General features: G+C 33.7%; 1 protein-coding gene across 1 annotated transcript in view; it reads left to right on the top strand.

Annotated features, from left to right (window-relative positions):
* PHF14 (PHD finger protein 14) overlaps positions 1–18,348 on the top strand; it is a gene marked incomplete at both ends in the record, with an annotated part of 152,953 nt that overhangs the window by 46,857 nt on the left and 87,748 nt on the right. The window contains 3 exon segments of the mRNA XM_079538129.1: positions 665–833; positions 12,760–12,810; positions 12,982–13,103. Coding sequence (XP_079394255.1) covers positions 665–833; positions 12,760–12,810; positions 12,982–13,103 — 342 coding nt within the window.

Raw genomic sequence — 18,348 nt, 5'->3', positions numbered from 1 at the left:
AAACTTGATGACTTCCCGTCTTGTTATTCCTGTCTTGGAGCTTGTAAATAGCATTTCCTCAGACAAGGTATACTTTGAAGTTCAGGTTGTGATTAGGTACTTTCTCAGAAATTCAACAGGCATATTTTTTCAACATATTGTTCAAAGATTGTTAATGCATAACTTTTTCTTAGATTTAAAATCTTCTCCCTTAGGAAATAGATTTTACAGTTGATTTTCAAAGTGGATATTTTTTTCTAAATCCCTGCTGCTAAAGACCACTCTCATCAGAATGATGTCATCAATGTATCATTGTAGAGATTAAACTACAGCAGTGTTTTCAATAATTGATAGATTACAACTGAGTGAATACAGTTAAAAATAGGGATATGGTAGAATTTGAATACTGAAACAAGATTTTATTCTACTTCTAAAATCTTGGTTTTTCAAAATACAAGAAATGTCAGGGGAAAAAAAAAAGCACAGCAACAGAGCATTTTGCTGTTTTTATGCACAGATGAGTAAATTATCATGCCTTTGAGAGATTCTTCTAGTTGCTATTGGCTTTACTAACTTCTTTGAAACCCAAACCCTTCTTTTTTTTTTTTTTTTTTTCTACCTCAAAAACATTTGTTTTTGTGCTTTTGTGACTGCACTTTTAAATAAAAAATCTTTCACTTTGCAGGCAGTGCTCAGAGTGTGACCAGGCAGGTAGCAGTGACATGGAAGCTGATATTGCCATGGAAACCTTACCAGATGGGACCAAAAGATCACGGAGGCAGATTAAGGAACCAGTGAAATTTGTTCCTCAGGATGTGCCACCAGAACCGAAGAAAATTCCAATCAGAAATACGGTAAATAATAGCTGAGTTATTGTTATACTTTGTATTCATAATAGTTTTGTTTAAAATAACATGTTTTGGGCATCTTGAATATTATATAATAACTTTAAATGTAAAAATATGGATATAATAATTTTTAAGTCTAATGTTGAATAAGACTTTATTATGTGTGTTGAAAATGCAGTTTTGCTAAAGTAAATAATCATGTGTGATACAGAACTCTGAACTGAAGAGTTGTGCAAGCTTTTCCAGTCATCTTGCTCTCTAAGGCCCTTGTTAATTACAGAAAAACAGAAGGTTCTGTTTGCACTTAAGCTTATCCTTTACAAGTGTTTTTTTGCCTTAATAGTGCAGGCACTTTGTTCTCATATGCTCAGGTAGATATACGTTACAATTGAAAAGTAACTTATTTTTTGTGTGTGAATAACCTCCAAACTCACTGCATAAATTATCACAAGACCTTGTGTGTCACTTCCTTGTCACTGTGTTTGCTCTTAACTTTTCTGCTGGATGGTGCTGTGAGTTTTTTTTTTTCATTCATTTTTGTTTGGTAATGGGTTTTGGGTTTTTTTTTTTTTGCTTGCTTTATTCTTTTTTTTAGAAGAAATGTTGCTTCCTAGGCTCAAGAAATACTTTTTTTACTCGAGAGTAGAATTTAGCATTGATCTCTGTATTCCATTGTGCTTTTCTAGTGCTCTACTGCTTAAAATTTTGTTCTACTCATGCAACAAAGTTTTTTGTGTGAGCTTAGAGCTTCAAGAATAGAATTGTAGAATCATAGAATAACCTGAATTGGAAAGGGCCCATAAGAATCAATGAGTCCAACTCCTTACTCAAGCCAAAACAATTAATTTAGCTGTAACTATTTGGACTATTCACAAAATTTAATTTTGTGCATCTACAGAGCAGAAACCTTTTTTTTTTCCCTTCTCATTGACTGAAAATTTCCTTTTTTTCTTACATGTGAGAATCATTAGGTTCTTAACAGTAGTCTGGATGAGTTAAACTGTCTGCAGTCGTGTTCATACAGAAGAGAGACAATCTGGTCTTCCTGTTTATTGAACTCTTAACATCTCTCATTTTTCTTCTTTCTCTTTCCCATGTCTAAACCTAATATAGTAGTAGGGGTTAGAGATTCATGATTATGGGAAATAAAACTAAAAGTATTGCAGGAAAGGCATTCTATCTAGTAATAGAAGGGTGAATAGAAGGCATAGCATGTGTACCTATAGGAAAGCAATCTTGCTCTATGTTGTGATTTTATGATTTTTGTTATTGGCATTCCATGTCATGACATCATGTACTGCACTGGGAGTTAGAGCTAATGCTGTAGTTCTGTGGATTGACAGTAGTTCTGCGTACCTTTCTCAGAAGAGTAGAAACTACAGTTCTCAGAAGACTTCGTTATTCCATTTCCATTTTCCATTCAGAGGGAAAGATAAAAACTGACTGAGAGTCACAAGACTGTTCTCTTTTTGCTTGTCTCTGCGGTGAGTGCTTCCTAGCTGTCTTGCCTGTAGCACATTTTCTCTCATATTAGTCATGGAACTAGGCCAAACCAAATTGGAACCATGTGAGTTTATTACTCTGCTTATGTGATACTGGCCCAGTTCCTTCTGTGGTAAGTGCAGAGAAGTTTGTGTAGTTGTTCTTAAGTGCATCCTTCACTGTGGTGATCCGTCACTGGTGCTGCATGGGGATCTGGTACCTCCCCTGTTAATGCACATGATAGTATATAACACACAGCTAAAATTTACTTTGAATGGGCTAGTATGTTGGGAAAGTATAACATTCCACTGTGGAGGAATTATGGCTACCTATCTGGTAAATACTTTGTTCCTCTGTTTGAATCTTTAGGGTGTCTTTCAGTTCTCTCCAGTCTTTTACTTTTCTACAAAACACAAATTTGAAAGATATGTTATCGTATTATAAAGTTATCTCTGATTAAACTCTTTAGCTCTGATTGTTTAGCTTTCCTGTACTGGCCTTTTCTTTTTTTTTTTTTTTTTATTATTTTTCATTTCACTAGTATTGCCTTTTGCTTAACTGTGGAAGAGAAACTTCAATCTTGATACCTTGCTTGTTTCTTTTTCTTGAAATCTGCTGAATTCTTTAACAAGACTAATACATCGAGGTGGTGTAACAAAATGAGAAGTGTTGATCTTGGAAGACATAGTAGACACCTCCAAGTTGTATGAGATTCCCAGCTACCGTCGTTGTTAGAAAGGAAAGATTTTATCTGATTACGGAGAGAACTTCTCTGTGGTATGGTTTAACAGTGATGACCAGATACTTGGTGTCTCTTTTGTGTATTTCTTCGTATATTTACTTGGTGTAAATATTTTAAAATTCAGAGGGGAAAAAAATGAATAGTTTGAAAATATGTTCATTTCACAGTTCTCTCATCTTAATATCTCTGAACATTTTATTCAATTTAATTTTGTTTTGCAATAAATTGGCAAGCCCACTTACCTAGCAGTGTGTAATCATCTTTGTTTACAGTTATAATCAACAAGTGCAATTAGAGACTGTTGAATTGTATGTTTGTTGCTCTTAAGGGAATTTCCATGTGTTTTGCATAAACTTATTTTCAGTTGATTCAATTGTGAGAAGGCTTTTGTTTTGGTGTTACATACCCCAAGAAAAGAGAATGTATCTTACCTGTTTCAATTTAATTATAGCCGTTTGATCTTTTTTTTTTTTTTTTGACACAAATTGTGGGTACTATTTTTATTTTGATAAATTTGGATTAGGCAGTATTAACTGATATCTATAACAATTTTACATGCATTGTAGGAATAAGTGATTAATTCTTGATGTTAAGTATATGTAACGCTGTAATATATTAAATAGACTATCTTCTTCTAAATTTTATTATTAATTTGTCTTGCAACTAGTATTTGGTAGACATGGTAAAATACAGGCTTTTTCAAGAATAATTGTAATAGGGTTTTTTTTTTTTTTTTTTTTTTTTTCCACATTTCCATCTGGCTATGAAGAATAAGATGACACTTGAGAAATATTAAGAATTATACTATTGTTTCTTATTTGATCTATTTATGTGTATTTAAGTTAACAATGAGTAGTATATCTATTTAACTTCTGTAACCTATATCATCTCTTCTACTTTGCTTTGTCTGAACTTAGAAGTATTTTCAGGGTATTCTCATTTTAAGTGTCTTAACTGCTTAGCCTTAAGTCTGTCTCAAGATGCTTCTTAGCAGAGTTTTAGAATGGGATGCTTTATGTTATTTTTAATGAGGTGCCATTTCTTTCTTTCTTCAGTCTGCTTGTGCAGAAACTTGGCTCATAACTAATTGCTGGGCTGGGAAGAGCTCAACTGGTTGAGAGGGAGGTAGAGACTGATGAAAATGTATGTTTCCTACTAGGACTGCACTGTTCAGCCTAATCTTAAATCTGAACTGGGAGGACCAGAGTCCAGTGGCAGTTGGGAATACACTGGTATTCACAGCTTCTATATAACATTGTAAATATACTCTAATATTTCAGTCTCTTAGGTTTCACAGGATTTGGAGTATTTGTATCAAAGAACATTTATGTCAAGAGCAACCATTTCAAAGTAAATGAGACAACATTGAGAATGTGCAGTCCTTTGGACTACATTGTTTTGAAGAGAGTGCCTAGCATGTTTTTGTGAAAGAGGAAGTTTATGAGAATGCATTTCTTTCTTTAAACTTGCCTTAAAAGGTCATGTGAGATCATACATAAATGCTCAAAGGTAAATTTAAAAATCAAAGTTCTCTGAATCGGGGTCTAAACAAGTGTTTATTGAGTGTGAATAGACTAGGTATTAGGTCTTCAGTCTATTGTATAAGAGCTGAGTTTGCAGACACAACATAAGCAGTGTTTTTGCTTATACAATTCAAGCCTTATTCAGTAATCTTAGTAATTGTTTAAGCAATTTTCTGGATTTCAGTAGATAACTTTTCAAACTAGTTCTATTTAAATCCATAATCCTTGTAATTCCAATTTCATACTTGTATAAGCTTCATAAATCATTATTGCTGCTGCTAGTGAATAGCTAATTTGCATAAACTGAGCTATCTCAACACTGTTGGTTTTTTTTTGTAAAAAAAAAAAGCTGAAGGTGTGTTTTAATGTTTGTTCTCAACCTACAGTTTTTTCATGTTGGATGTTTTTGTTACAAAGATTAAAAGAAAAGACTGTCTAATAATATGTGTTTCTAAGAGGTGCAGCTAGTACTTTAGAACGGTAAGCTGAGAGATTAATACTGTTCTTCTGTACAATTATGTATGTGCAGTTTATGAGAGCCCTCATAAGATTATCCTTATTAACACAAATCAGCTTTTTATAAGTTGTAGCTTCCTTTGATATCCTCGAATGAAAAAGAAAGCACAGGTGATTGTTCACCCAAGTTGTCATCAGTTAAATAATTTTGGTAGTCTGGTATTGTATTTCTTCTTAAAATGAGTATGCCGCTTCTGTCCCTTGAAAAAAATATCTAAGTGTAATTTCAGTAGTTCTTTTACTTGAAAGTATCCAGTTTATCTAGTATACGTGCAGCCTTCTGGCACTATAAAGGAGTTTCTGTAAGAAAGGTCAAATCTTTTAAAGCAAAGCCATGCAGCTGGGGCTGGCTGTGTGCTGTAAGAGGTGGTATAGAATGCTTTTCCTTGTAATTCTGGGGTACTCTAAATGAGCATATTAGCATTTGTGTGCGTGTGTGTATAGATTCCATTTTTAGTTCCTCTTAAATGCAAACATTTGCCCACTGTTGAAATGGAGAAGTTGCCTTTTTGTAAAGGATTTAGGACATCGAATAGTTTCTGTAGGGATTTAGAAATGATTCTATCTTCTGATTTTCTTATTTTCGTTACTTGAAAACTGAAAATCTGATAACTTTTTTTTTTTTTTTTTTTTTTCTGTAATCACTCTGTATAAAATCCAGTGAGTAGACAGTGGGTTTTCTGTTAAGCAGTAAAAACTCAGTGTTTTGGGGAAAAGAATTATTTTATTTGCCGGCAGCATGCTGTTCATTGTTTGGAACATGAAAGAAAACAAATCTGTGCCTGAGGGGCTACGCTTTTAAGCAGATTAGTTTTTAAAAGGAAATAAAAATACTGACAGAGCACCTACAAACTCTGTTCGGCTTAGGGAATTGTCGCGTACTTTGCTTTTGTTTTAGAAATAAATAGTATAATTTAGAATAAGTTAATATTTCTTGCTTTTGTTTGAAATACAAAAAGAGGAGTAATTATTTTCTTTTTCTTACCACATGTATTAAAAGATAAACAATTGCTATTTTGTGTTTAAGTATTTCAAGCAAGTTCTTTCCAAACATCTATTGTGTAATTTAATTACATGATGTCATAGATACAAGTTTTGAATAAGGGATGGTTACAGAAAGAAAATAGGAAAAACATTTCCAATTTGAGTATTCAGGGCTTCATAGAGTCAGCAAATGATATTACAACTCTTATCTGTCGTGTTAGTTGACATTGTCAGTGATTGATCAGCTCATTGAAGTTTGAGTAGAATTCCAAATGAAGCAACTATCATCAGGTAGCTGTGCCTTTGCAGTATTCACCTTGGAAGTTGCTGTTATTGAACATGAGAAAAAACTAAATCAGGAGTTCCTCATTTTTCTGAAACTAAAGGTGTTTATAAGAAAGAATTACCTTTATTTTTTACTCCTCAATACTAAATACTAAAGTTCAAACAATCTATGGTGTATCAATTCAAACATGCAGAACCTAGATCTATCAGCCTGCCAAATACATGAATACTTGACAGTTACTGAGATAGTTATGAACTATTTGTTTGGGCTTGAAAGACAGAAAGTAAAATAAAGTAATGCAGTTCTTCAAGAAAGTTTGGAATGAATGGACTATATAAGATTATTTGGGGTTGGGGTAGGATGGGTTATTTGGTTTTAATATTTTGATTAGTATTTTTAAGAAACGAAATTCGTAGGTAACTTATTTTTACTAGGAAAGACATAAAAAGATGGATATACTCTAAATGATATTTGGATGATGTAACCATAGATATATGGCAATTTTTCAAGTAAGACCTTGTGAAAGTAAATATTTAAGTTAACTTTTACAGAAAAGAATTTCTTTCACATCAGCAAACTGACTTGTTTTTTTCAGGTTTTTTGGTTTCTTTTTTTTTGTTTTTGCTTTTTTGCCTTTTGGATGTGAAATAGTCCTTCTAATTCTCAAACTCTTATATTGAGTTCTTAGAAACAATAGTTCAGTGTTAATTGCCAGTGATGGTAAAGCTTCACAGCATAGAGACAGGAATGTTGGAAAAATTTCCTACGAGATTTCTTACAAGAGAGGAAACTAAAAAGGGTCCCCCCTTTTTAGAGGAAATTGGAAGTCTCTGTAATTAAGCTTTATGGTTGACTTATTTGTTGGTTTAATCATGTATTGATTTACTGCCATTTTGTTGTTGTTGTTGTTGTTGTTCTTGCTTGGCAGTTCCCTTTTTATTACTATTTGTCAGCTTTACAGAAAATTAAATAATTATTCCAGAGATACATTTTGATAAATACAAAGTTTACCATTCAAGGTATTCTCTTTGATCTGTGTTGAGCGAGTGTGCCATCTGGTGTCTAAATTAACTGTCCTTACCTTTATTTTAAAGTAATTTTATGCCTCTGTGATTCTATCAGCAGCTTTTCTTCTTTTTTTTTTTCTTTTTTTTTTTTTTTTTTCTTCCTTTAAACAGTTTCTTGTTTTTCTGCAACTGTCTCAATTATAACTTTTCCATTAGCAAAGGATATTGGAAACATTGAACTCTTAATGAAGATTGGGGGACATGGATTAAAAATTGTCATCTTTGTAAAATGTGGAAGATCACATTAGCTGTGCAGCTTCAACTTTTTTTTTTTCACAAGCTTTTGGAAACTTGTAGTTTGCTTTATGTATGCTCTTAATATTACATTAAGTTACTTTTCTTCTCTGAAAGTGTTAGAAGTTTTCCCAGTTCTTTGTTTAGAAAACCTACTTATAGTTTATAAAACGTAGCATTCCTTTTTTACTTGCTGTAGTGCAGTGTATTTGATAGCATTATTGAAGATTCGTCAGTGATCAATAGTACTTTATGTTTATTAGCAGTCTTTTATTCATACCTTGATACATTTATTTTATGTAGACTTTGGATCTTTATATATATGATTTCCACACAGGATGTCTCCAAACTTTAGACAGCAAAGAAATTGGAATTGTACCAATAGTGCTAAGAGGCAGGTATTTAGCAATGTAATCTGTTTTGTAATGCAAACTCTCTGACTAGTTTTTACTTACATGAAATTTACTTATATGAAATTCTCAGACAGAAATGCATACCTTCCTAATAGTGCCGTTATGTGATACAGCGTGTCTCAGAACTCCAGGAGCACTTGAAGTACTGAATGAATTTCCTGTGCTTGCCATAATACAGAAAAGTATTATTTTGTAGTGCCATCACTATCAGTTATATTAGCAGCTCAGTGACAAAAGGGAGCCCTGTGAATACAGCAGTGTTACTACTTTGACAGCCCTGAGGTACAGAAGCACCAGCATAGTAAAGAGCATCAGTCCTGTCTAGTAGCAGAAGCAGTGAATGCAAATGTAGTGAAACCTCAGAATTTGCACAGATATAACTGCATAAGCAGATGTACTGGGCCTCTTTACAGTGCTTATGTGAAAATATTTAAGAGAAATTCTAACCAATTAATGTAGTAAGCAAAGGTGAAACTGAAAGCAGACCTTTCTTAAGTGCTTTTAAATGTCATCAATGTGCTCTCGCACATTTAAATACGTCTTCTCAAACAACTTTCTGGAATTGTCATTCAGAAATTGCCATTGATTTACTAAAAAATAATAATAATAAAAAAAAAAGCTGATCAAAGCCAGAGCTATACTATTTTGCTTTCACGTTATGTATTCTTGAACCGTTGCTCACCACATCTGCTGACCACAGATGATCCCAATGTTTCATGTATTTTCAATTTCTTTATAATGCTGAGAGACCTTTTGTATAGAAAAGATGACAGTATAAGTTTTTATTCTCCTGTTACATTTCAGTAAACGCTTAGCATTTAACAGGAGAGCACATAGTTGTGATTTTTAGGGATTGCCATTTCCTTTTGAATAGTTCTGAATCCTGTTGATTTTCCTTTTCTTATGGGAGTGCAAAACTGCTCAAAAGAGAGCATTCTTCTTTCTGCTGCTGTCTTTGGATGATCAGGTTTAAAGCATGCATCTTGCAGACAAAGGAGTGAGGGATAATGATGTGGTTTGCTGACAGCCGTAGTGGTCTGGGGTCATGTATGCACCAGTTCTGTCACATTCAACTTTCTGCTTTCACATTTGCAAACTAACATACCAACTTGCTGTGTCTATGAGTGATGGCAGTCTATTTCCTTTGCTGCCGTGCTTTGCTGCTTTGTTTTCTTTACTGCTTTGTGAACAGATTATCTCCTTTCAGTGTCTGGAACTGATCCCAGGTGTGGGATCCTGTAAGAATCCTAGACGTTAACAAAAGCATTTCATTTGTTTCATGTATCAAATTCTTTTTTTTTTTTTTTTTTAATGAGAATTTTCAAAATTGTCCAATGTATTTCTTAATGTTCTTTATGTTTCATATTGTTTTCAAGTTGTTACTGAGTTGCTTATAAATGAAGGAGCTTATTTGAAAGTGAATGTTAGCCAAATTCTAGCTTTTCCAACTTGATAATAGAAACTCCCACATCAGTTTTCACTGAAGACTTCAGAGAAGTTTCTCCCCCTTTTTAGTTGACAAACTGATCCTGTTGTTGGCAAATTTCCTTTGAACGTTTTTTGTTTCATTTTGGACAGATTTATTAACTGATTTTGTAAGGAAGTGTTTTCAGTACAATACTTCCTTCTTTGAGTTGGAATCCACATTATCTACCGATTTCTTGTCTATTTTAATACCTTCTTAACATGCACCCCTAGTTATGAATCTTGCACACATTTGTTTATGCACTGTACATTATTCATTCCTACTTTTCATTTTTTACACAGCTGCATTCAATTGGGCCTACATGGCTTGAAATTATTGGAGTTATAAATGTTCATATTGCTCATGACAGAGAATGGAGGTAGTAAGGCCAGTGGTTAATTTGGTCAGAGGAAAACTTTCAGTTTAATTATAATTTACAATGACTTTAGGTATTTGTATGTAGGTAATGCATATGCCATTTTTAGCATATAAGGTAGAAAGTATTTTTATTGCAGTAATAGACTTTGTATGCACTGTTATATCAATATATCAATATTTCTAATACTACGTTAATTCAGATACTTGTAATGAATTGATTCTTTCAGATTTAGACTGATAGGCATCTGCTGTGAGACAGTTGTAAGGATTGTTTACTGATACTTTTCTCCTTTAAATTCTTATTTTCAATGCTCTGCCCTTGATTCAACCTGGAAGACTGTGAAATCTAGTGAAAAATGCATCATTTCGAGATTAAGGCAATGTCAGAGGGAGATGTTGGTGGTATGACAGTAGAGGTTGAACCTTGCCACTAGTATTCTGTTACATTTCGTTGTTGTGTAACAGATGGCAGCAGAGTGAGAGTCTGATGAGGTGACTGACATGGAAGTGCATATGAAACAAAGGTGTGGAACTGAATTTCTCCATGTAGAAAAAAATGGCACTCACTGACATTCATTGCTGATTGCTGAATGTTTATGGAGAGCATACAGTGGTAGTGAGCTCCCTGAGGAGTTGTGTGGTGTGCTTCAGCAGTGGTGACAACAATAGTGGATCACCTCTGCTGGTGCAAATGTAATTTTATGAGTGTGGCATGTTCAATGCTATGGTAATGGTAGTGCCTGTGTTGAAAAAGTGTGTTTTGTAGCAGAGAATTTGCTCTATCAAATAGTGTTATTGTACTTTTTGTATCAGTTGTAGTTTCCATGGAAATAAGAGGTATTACTTAGAGAGTTACCTATGTGTATTTATGTGCTGAGTAAACAAGCTGTTACTTTGAAATACCTAAAAAAATTACTTGGAATAAAATCTCATGTTGTTGTGTTCTTAAGTTTTTCTGATGGAATTTCTTGATGGAATTAAACACAATACATATGGCTGCAAGCTTAGAATATGAGAGCATTCCAGTTTATGGATCTTCATGTCTCTGTGGAAAATAATATTTCTTACAGGGCATTTAAAGCTCTTACTGTCCTACTTTTTTTAAATAATTTTCTTTTCGGAAATGTGAAAGAAAATCTTAACAGTAATTAGTCTTTTAAGGAGACACAAAACAAATCAGTTGTACATTTGTTTGAAGTTCTTTTTACTACAGAGTTAATTCTTCTTCAAAAGCAGAAAAAAGCTTTGCAAGCACTGTGTAACTAACTTAAGCAGGTACAGTCTGCTGTATAGAGATGTATGCATTTGCTGAAATGGCAGTTTTATTTACACTACAGTTATGTTTAAATGTCTATAATAATGTAAAGTACTGAACAATTTTACTGTGAAACTAGGAAGAATCCCCTCCAAGGGAGGCTAAGCAGGAAAAGCATTATATTATTAGCTTGTTGGATTTTGTTTTACTGTCCAGCTGCTTCTTAACTCTTCTAAGATCATTCTAAGATCTTGTTCACTAGTTTTTTTTCTGTGTTGACATCAAAAGTAGCTGTTAAAAATAAGTGGAATGAAAAATTAGACAGTGTGCATTTTTTGCCACATGGCAAACGACTTCATAGATGATTGTTTTCCCCAAGAAATATAATCATTTTGAAGTTGCTTTTAGAACTAATTTTGAAGTATGAGATGTTGTTAAGTAGAACTGTCTCTGTTTTCTACATCCTAATGCATCTGTTCTCATTTTCTCCTTAAATAAGGGGATAGTGCAATACTGCCAGCTTAACAACAGTTTACAGTGTTACTGCTTCAGAGAAAAAGTGAAACTAGATTTGCTTATGAGTTGTGTGTAGTTACTTACAGTTCTTTTTAAACCTTTGATTGTTGATACAGTTTATGGGTATGTTACTTTTTAGACTGACTTCCTTAACACTGTAGGCATTTAATTCTTTTAGCCAAATGCAATACTGAAATTAGTTCTGCCTGTCGTGTTACTCATCTGATCTATTTTGTACCATATGTTGGCATGTAGTTAATGCTATAGATTTATAGAGTCATAGAATACCGGAGCTGGAAGAGATCTCCAAGATCATCTAGTCCAACTGTCTATCTACCACCAATATTTCCCCATTAAATGATGTCCCTTAGTATAGAATTACAGAATTGACTACATTGAAAAATGATCTGCCACTTAGCTGTTTTCATCTCTCCTGCTGTGTACCTCAGCATATAGGAAACTAAAGCTAATAAAATGTTTTTGAGAATTTAATTGTCCTAGTTAATATTGAAAATATTGTACAAAAGCATATCCTGTACTGAAATATAAATTAGATTGCAAAAGGTCAATTTAATGGTGTGTCATGGTTTTAAAGGACCAATTTTTAATATATATTAATTTTAAAAAAAGTTTGATATGAAATATTCCATTGTAATAAAAAAAAAAAAGCTTATTGTATATGAAGTCTTGTGATCACAGAAAACAGTAAGGTGATTTTCTGTGTACTCTGACATAATGTATTAATTTACTGTAGTAAAGTGTTCATATTGAATTTAAACTCCTGCATTTTGTAGTTGGATAGTTCATGAAATATCTTCATGAGACTATTCTGAAGATAGTGTTCTTTAGAATTAGACTCTGCATGCACAACTCAACAAAATTATTTATATTTTCTTTTTGGCCAGTGCTGTACATTTATCTAACACCTGATATTGTAGTTTGCCCTCAGTAGTTCTGTAGTTAATTGTTTAAATGATTTCATGAGGCATATTTTTGTTGATGTTTTGAGTAATAAATAGCCAAAATGTTCTGTGTTACTTTATATTGAAATCTAAATATATTTTCTTCTAGAGAACTAGAGGACGAAAACGAAGCTTTGTGCCAGATGAAGAAAAGCCTGAGGTTGGAATATAGTGTTTTGATTTTTTGTTTGTTTGTTTTAAACACTTTCACAACAAAAAAAAAAAAATTGAACTTTGGATTGAAATGTTACTTTCAGTACTGTAATTGAAAATATTTGCTTTCTTCTCCTTCTTTCCCCCCATTCCTTTCTTATGTCTACTATTATGACAGGAACGGATTCCCAGAGAAAGAAGACAGCGGCAATCTGTTCTGCAAAAGAAGCCCAAATCAGAGGATTTAAGAACTGAATGTGCTACGTGCAAAGGGACTGGAGACAATGAAAATCTAGTCAGGTAGGTTGATTTTTCTGACCTTTTGGAGGATTGCAGTTCCATCTTTTTCACTTTGTTTTCATGATTTTATTGAAGAAGATGTGCTTAAAAAAAATATTTAAGAGAAACATTAGTTCAGAAACATTGACTTGATTCACTTATTGACCTGCCAAACATGTTTACACTGTGGATTAAGATGTAAATAACCAAGGTAATCTGTTTTTCTAACACAAAGGAATTAATTTTCTCCTGTCAGAGTGAATTGTCAATGTTTTATAGCAGGTCAGAAAGATAAACCAGCAATTTAATGATAGTAAAGCAACAGGACTTTCTTAAGACTAATTAAATTAGTATTATCAACAGTTTTATGGGTTAAAGTTTGGATTATGAGTAATTCATATTTTAAAAATGTATTAATACTACCTCCATTAATACAGATCATAAAAGGGTTTGATAATCATATTCCTTATCTGAAATAGAGCTGAAAAAAACCCCTCTTGAGTGGTGCTTTAGTAGGTGCCGGAATCTAATTAAAGTGTAGAATAGCTATTCAGTGGCAGCTACTATTGATCACAAGTTTTGCTGATTTAAACTTTATATCTGGCTTCCTGACCTCTTTGTGAAGCTATAACTGTTGAAAGAAGAAAAATGGAGCTTAGCAACAAAACAAATTCTAATTGAATCTACTGAACTTTTATTAAAATGATCTCATAATAAATTCAGATAAAAAATAGTGTTCTACTTAGGTCCTTTATGATTCAGATAGATTTTTATGGAAAAGGTCTCCCCTTTCAGGACAAATATAATTGGTATTTTTAACTGTAGGGTTTATTCTAAAATGTATGTTTTCATTTCATTCAAGGAATCAGTTATAGTGAAAGTCAGAATCAGTGATAAATGCAGGCAAAATGTAGCTTTAGAATTAGGATATATCCCGAATACAGATGTCTTCTGCTGAGATAGCTTATTTTATATCGTGACTATAGCATATCTTGTAGTGTAAAAGTTGATGCAATTTTACAGGTTCACAGAATAATAGGGTTTGAAAAGGGCCTCTGGAGATCGTTAAGTCCAACCCCCTTGCTAAAGCAGGTTTGCTTCAGTGGGTTGCATGGGAAAGTGTCCAGGTGGGTTTTGAATATCTCCAGAGGAGACTCCACAACCTCCCTGAGCAGCAGCTTCTAGTGCTCTATCACCCTCTAGGTAAATTTCGTTCTTATGTTCATATGGAATTACCTGTTTGCTAGTTTGTGCTCACTAACCCTTGTCCTTTTACTGGGCCCCACTGAAAAGAGGTTGGCCACATCCTCTTGATGCTCATTCTTTAGATATTTGTAAGTATTGATATGATCCCCACTCAATCTTCTCTTCTCCAGGCTGAACAGTTCCAGGTTTTTCAGCCTTTCCTCTTAAGGGAGCTGTTCCAGGCCCCTAACTCTTTGTGGACACTCTCCAGGAGTTCTCTGTCTGTCTTGAACTGAAGAGCCCTGAACTGGACACAGTTCTCTAGATATGAATTCACCAGGGCAGCGTAACGAGGGTGGGATAACTTCCCTCAGTCTTCTGGCCACTCTTTAATGCACACCAGGATACCATTGGCCTTCTTGGCCACAAGGGTATGCTGCCAGCTCATGATCTTCTCTGCAGAACTCCTTTCCACCTGATCAGCCCTAACATATTTTGATGCACACAGTTATTTCTCCTAGGGGTAGGATTCTTTTGAATTGGATTACTTCTAGGACGTCAATAACTGTTGTGAAAGTACTCTACAGCTCGGTTGGCCTCCTAGTTCCTTCCCTGGACCAGGCTGAAACAGAAGCAGGATATCCTAATATCTGTTAACAGAAACATGATAATTGGTGGCAACAGTTTTTAACTCTCTGCAACAGGAAAATGGCTTTCTTTGGTTCTGCTCTCATAACAGTCGGCAAGAAATCAGCAGTGCAAGAAAGCTGTTTGGTTATGGGAACAAATCCTGGAAGCATATACCATGCCTTACTGCAACAAGGGTAGTGAGTTAATTTTCTTCATCAGGCTTATTCTGTAAGTCAGTACCAGAAGTGAGTATATAAGGGAGATGAAGAAGTGCTTTCCAGAACCATATATTTAGGCTGAAAATTAAAAACACAGTAGAAATTGAATAGTATGTCTTGTTTATTACATAATAGTAAGATTTTAGTAATAATTCAAACTGACCTAAACTAAACGTACTCTGTGTCAAACCCTAAAAAATTCTGTTATAAACTATCCTTCTAATTAGTTTTGGAAGCAAATTAGTGTTATTTTAAATTTAAGTCGATAGCATTTTTTGTAAGAAGGACATATTTTGCCACTGTTGTTACAATCAAATGTTTCTCAGAAAACCATTATTATTATTTTTTTCTATCATCTGTCTCTCACTCAGCAAATATTTTGTCTTTACTACATTTTGTTTTTGGTTTGTCTTTCATGAAAAAAAGGGAAGTTAGGGAGGAGGTTAGAGATTTTTTTTTTTTTTTGAGCGTGCAATTTGGTCAGTAAGTTGAATGAAAATACTCAACTGCTGAAACTGCAGATTTGAGGAGTGATCTTGATGGGGCCTTCCAGGATTTCTGTCTTATGTTACCAGAGACAGAGCTAATTACATGATTCATGAACAATCCATTTTTTCAGAAATGTTATGTTCTAAAAGTTACATAGATGTCTCACTTTTGGCTGCTAACTGAGCAGATATTAGAGGAGGATAAGCAATTATTTCTCTTATTTCAAACATTGCAATGCTGCACTCTTCCTCTCCCATGCCCAAAATGTAAATTGCTTTGTCGTGTGGAGGTTTGTGAGGTATTCAGACCTGAACCCCCTTGCTTGTATACCATTTGCAATTTGGAAAATGTGTTTGAGTTGAAGGCATCATGGAACAGAAAGCTACTTATAATTAAGTGGTTTCTGAACTGCAGTTAAATGCTTATTGGCTGCTAATTTGCCAGCACAGTCTTTCAGCCACGGTTCAATGAGTTTTGTAAAATACACTTTGTTTTGTGAACAAAGATGAATATTTCTAAATCTGGAATAAAAAGTATTAACTTGTTCAACTAGCTATTACTATTTGACAAATGGAGATTCAGTTTTTTTAATCTCAGTTTTAGATGCTTATTTGCAGCATGGAATGGCTGCAGGATTATTCATTATCTATGTCTTCTCTTAACCTGTTGTTCACATGGATGCAGAATCTTTAAATAATTATCTGTAAAATGGTTTGAAACTATTCCTGAAAAGGCAGGTTTCATTTGCGTAAATCATAGTAGTTCATTAGTTGGCTGAAGTTTACCTTATTGACTTCAGTTTTGTGCTAAAAAATTGATTAAAGTTAGAATATCCATATTTATTGGCTTTTTAAAAACCATACTGACGCAGTACTTCTGCATGTGTGAGTAGTTGCCTTGTAATTTATAGAAATGTGAAGACTATTTTTAATCACTACCATCAGATTTCATACATAGATGTTTCCAGTATGAATATGCACTATATAAAAAGTTTGCATTTTCTGGTTTTGTCCACAAAATATGTGGACAATCTTGAAATCCTTTTGCAACACCTTTTTTTTGTTTTTTTGTTTTTACCTAGGTTTATTATATTCATTTTTATGTGTATTATTTTTATTGAATAAAATACTTGTGCAGTTTTTTGCCTGTTGTGAAATTAGTGGAACAGTTGCTATTTAAAAGATTAGTTGGACAGCAAAAAGTTAATCAAAGCAATTCACTCAAATAAGTGTAGTGTATCATAATACTGAGGGAGAACACATTGTGGCCTTCCACTGTTTCAAGGAAGTTCATAAACATGAAGAAAATCAACTTTTTACAAGGGTAGTGATAGGACAAGGGGAAATGATTTTAAACTAAAGGAGGGGTGATGTAGAATAGATGTCAGAGGGTTGAGGTTGGTTTTTCAAATGAGGGTAGTGAGGTGCTGGAACAAGTTACCCTGAGAGCTGTGGATGCCGCATCCATGAAGGTGTGTAAGGCCAGGTTGGATGAGGCCCTGGGTAGTCTGATCTAGTATTTACCTATGCAATTGGCAGCCCTGCCTGTGGCAGAGGGGTTGGGAGCTGATGATCCTTGAGGTCCCTACCAACCCAAGCCATTCCATGATTCAGTGATAAATGACTGTAAAGAAGCCGTATCATTGACTAGAGAACGGTGAATTTTGAATATCCTTTTATTCAAATGAACTGAATTTTGAGAAGAATAGTAGTAAAGTGTAGTGTTTTTTAAATATTTAATACAAGGTGCAGATAGATTTGATGCGAGGCATAAGTTTTGTCACTGAGAATTTGGCAGAGCAATTTACAGTGGGCACTTTAAACTAAAGCTCTAGGAAACCAGAGTCTACTTACAACCATATACTGCTCAGTCTTAAGGAGGTAATCAAATACTGAAAATATTTGCTTGGAATGGAAGGCACATTTTGAGATAGGAGAGTTTCTAAAGCTTGATGTGAAATGTAAAAACTTATCTCTAACACATTCATAAAACAATTTAAAAGGTTATGTTTGTTTTCAGATGTGACCACTACTGTTTGTTTTAGAAAGCGTTTATGCAATGATGCTTTTCTTTTGTTTCATTTCTCATATCTTTGTAAGTTGTCTGCAGAGGAGAAGTTTAATGGGTTTCCTTGATGATTTATTACAGCCACTGAATCACAGAACTTACAAAGCGGTTGCTTGATATTTAAGTATCATCTTTTTTTTTAATAATATAAATGAGGCTAATAACTCACTGATTCATATTTATAACGTTATTATGATATTGTCTAATAGCTCTCTTGATAATTTAAGAATATTTAGTAGGAACATGGATAAGATAAAGTATGACTCAGTATCTAATAGGTAAAGCTTGCCTTTTGTTTTGCACCATTCTCCATGAGGAAGTAATTGTACCACTATGCACAAAGTGCTTTTAACATATCATTGTTTATTCTGTTTTGGTAAAAGAACAAAATTAAGATGAACTGCTATTCAAAACAGGCAAACAAATCTATAATTTTTAGCTTTTGCCTTCCTAGTGTGCTTGGGAAGTGTTTAGGAATATATGATGTTTAAAAAACAAAAACACAACACAAAACTGGTATTTAAATATTTAATATTTGAAAAGAAGAACAAAATTAAAATGTGGTTTATGTATGAGACCAAATCATAGTTACATTGGCCAATTTAAAGAAATGTGATAAGACATTGGATTTCTGTATATCACAACTTAGAGCAAGTGTACTTCTAACATCTTGTGTA

Source organism: Tetrao urogallus, assembly GCF_951394365.1.
Source record: "Tetrao urogallus genome assembly, chromosome: 7".
Classification (NCBI taxonomy): Eukaryota; Metazoa; Chordata; class Aves; order Galliformes; family Phasianidae; genus Tetrao; species Tetrao urogallus.
Note: the sequence above shows the minus strand (reverse complement) of the source record. Positions and strands in the feature narration are given on the sequence as shown.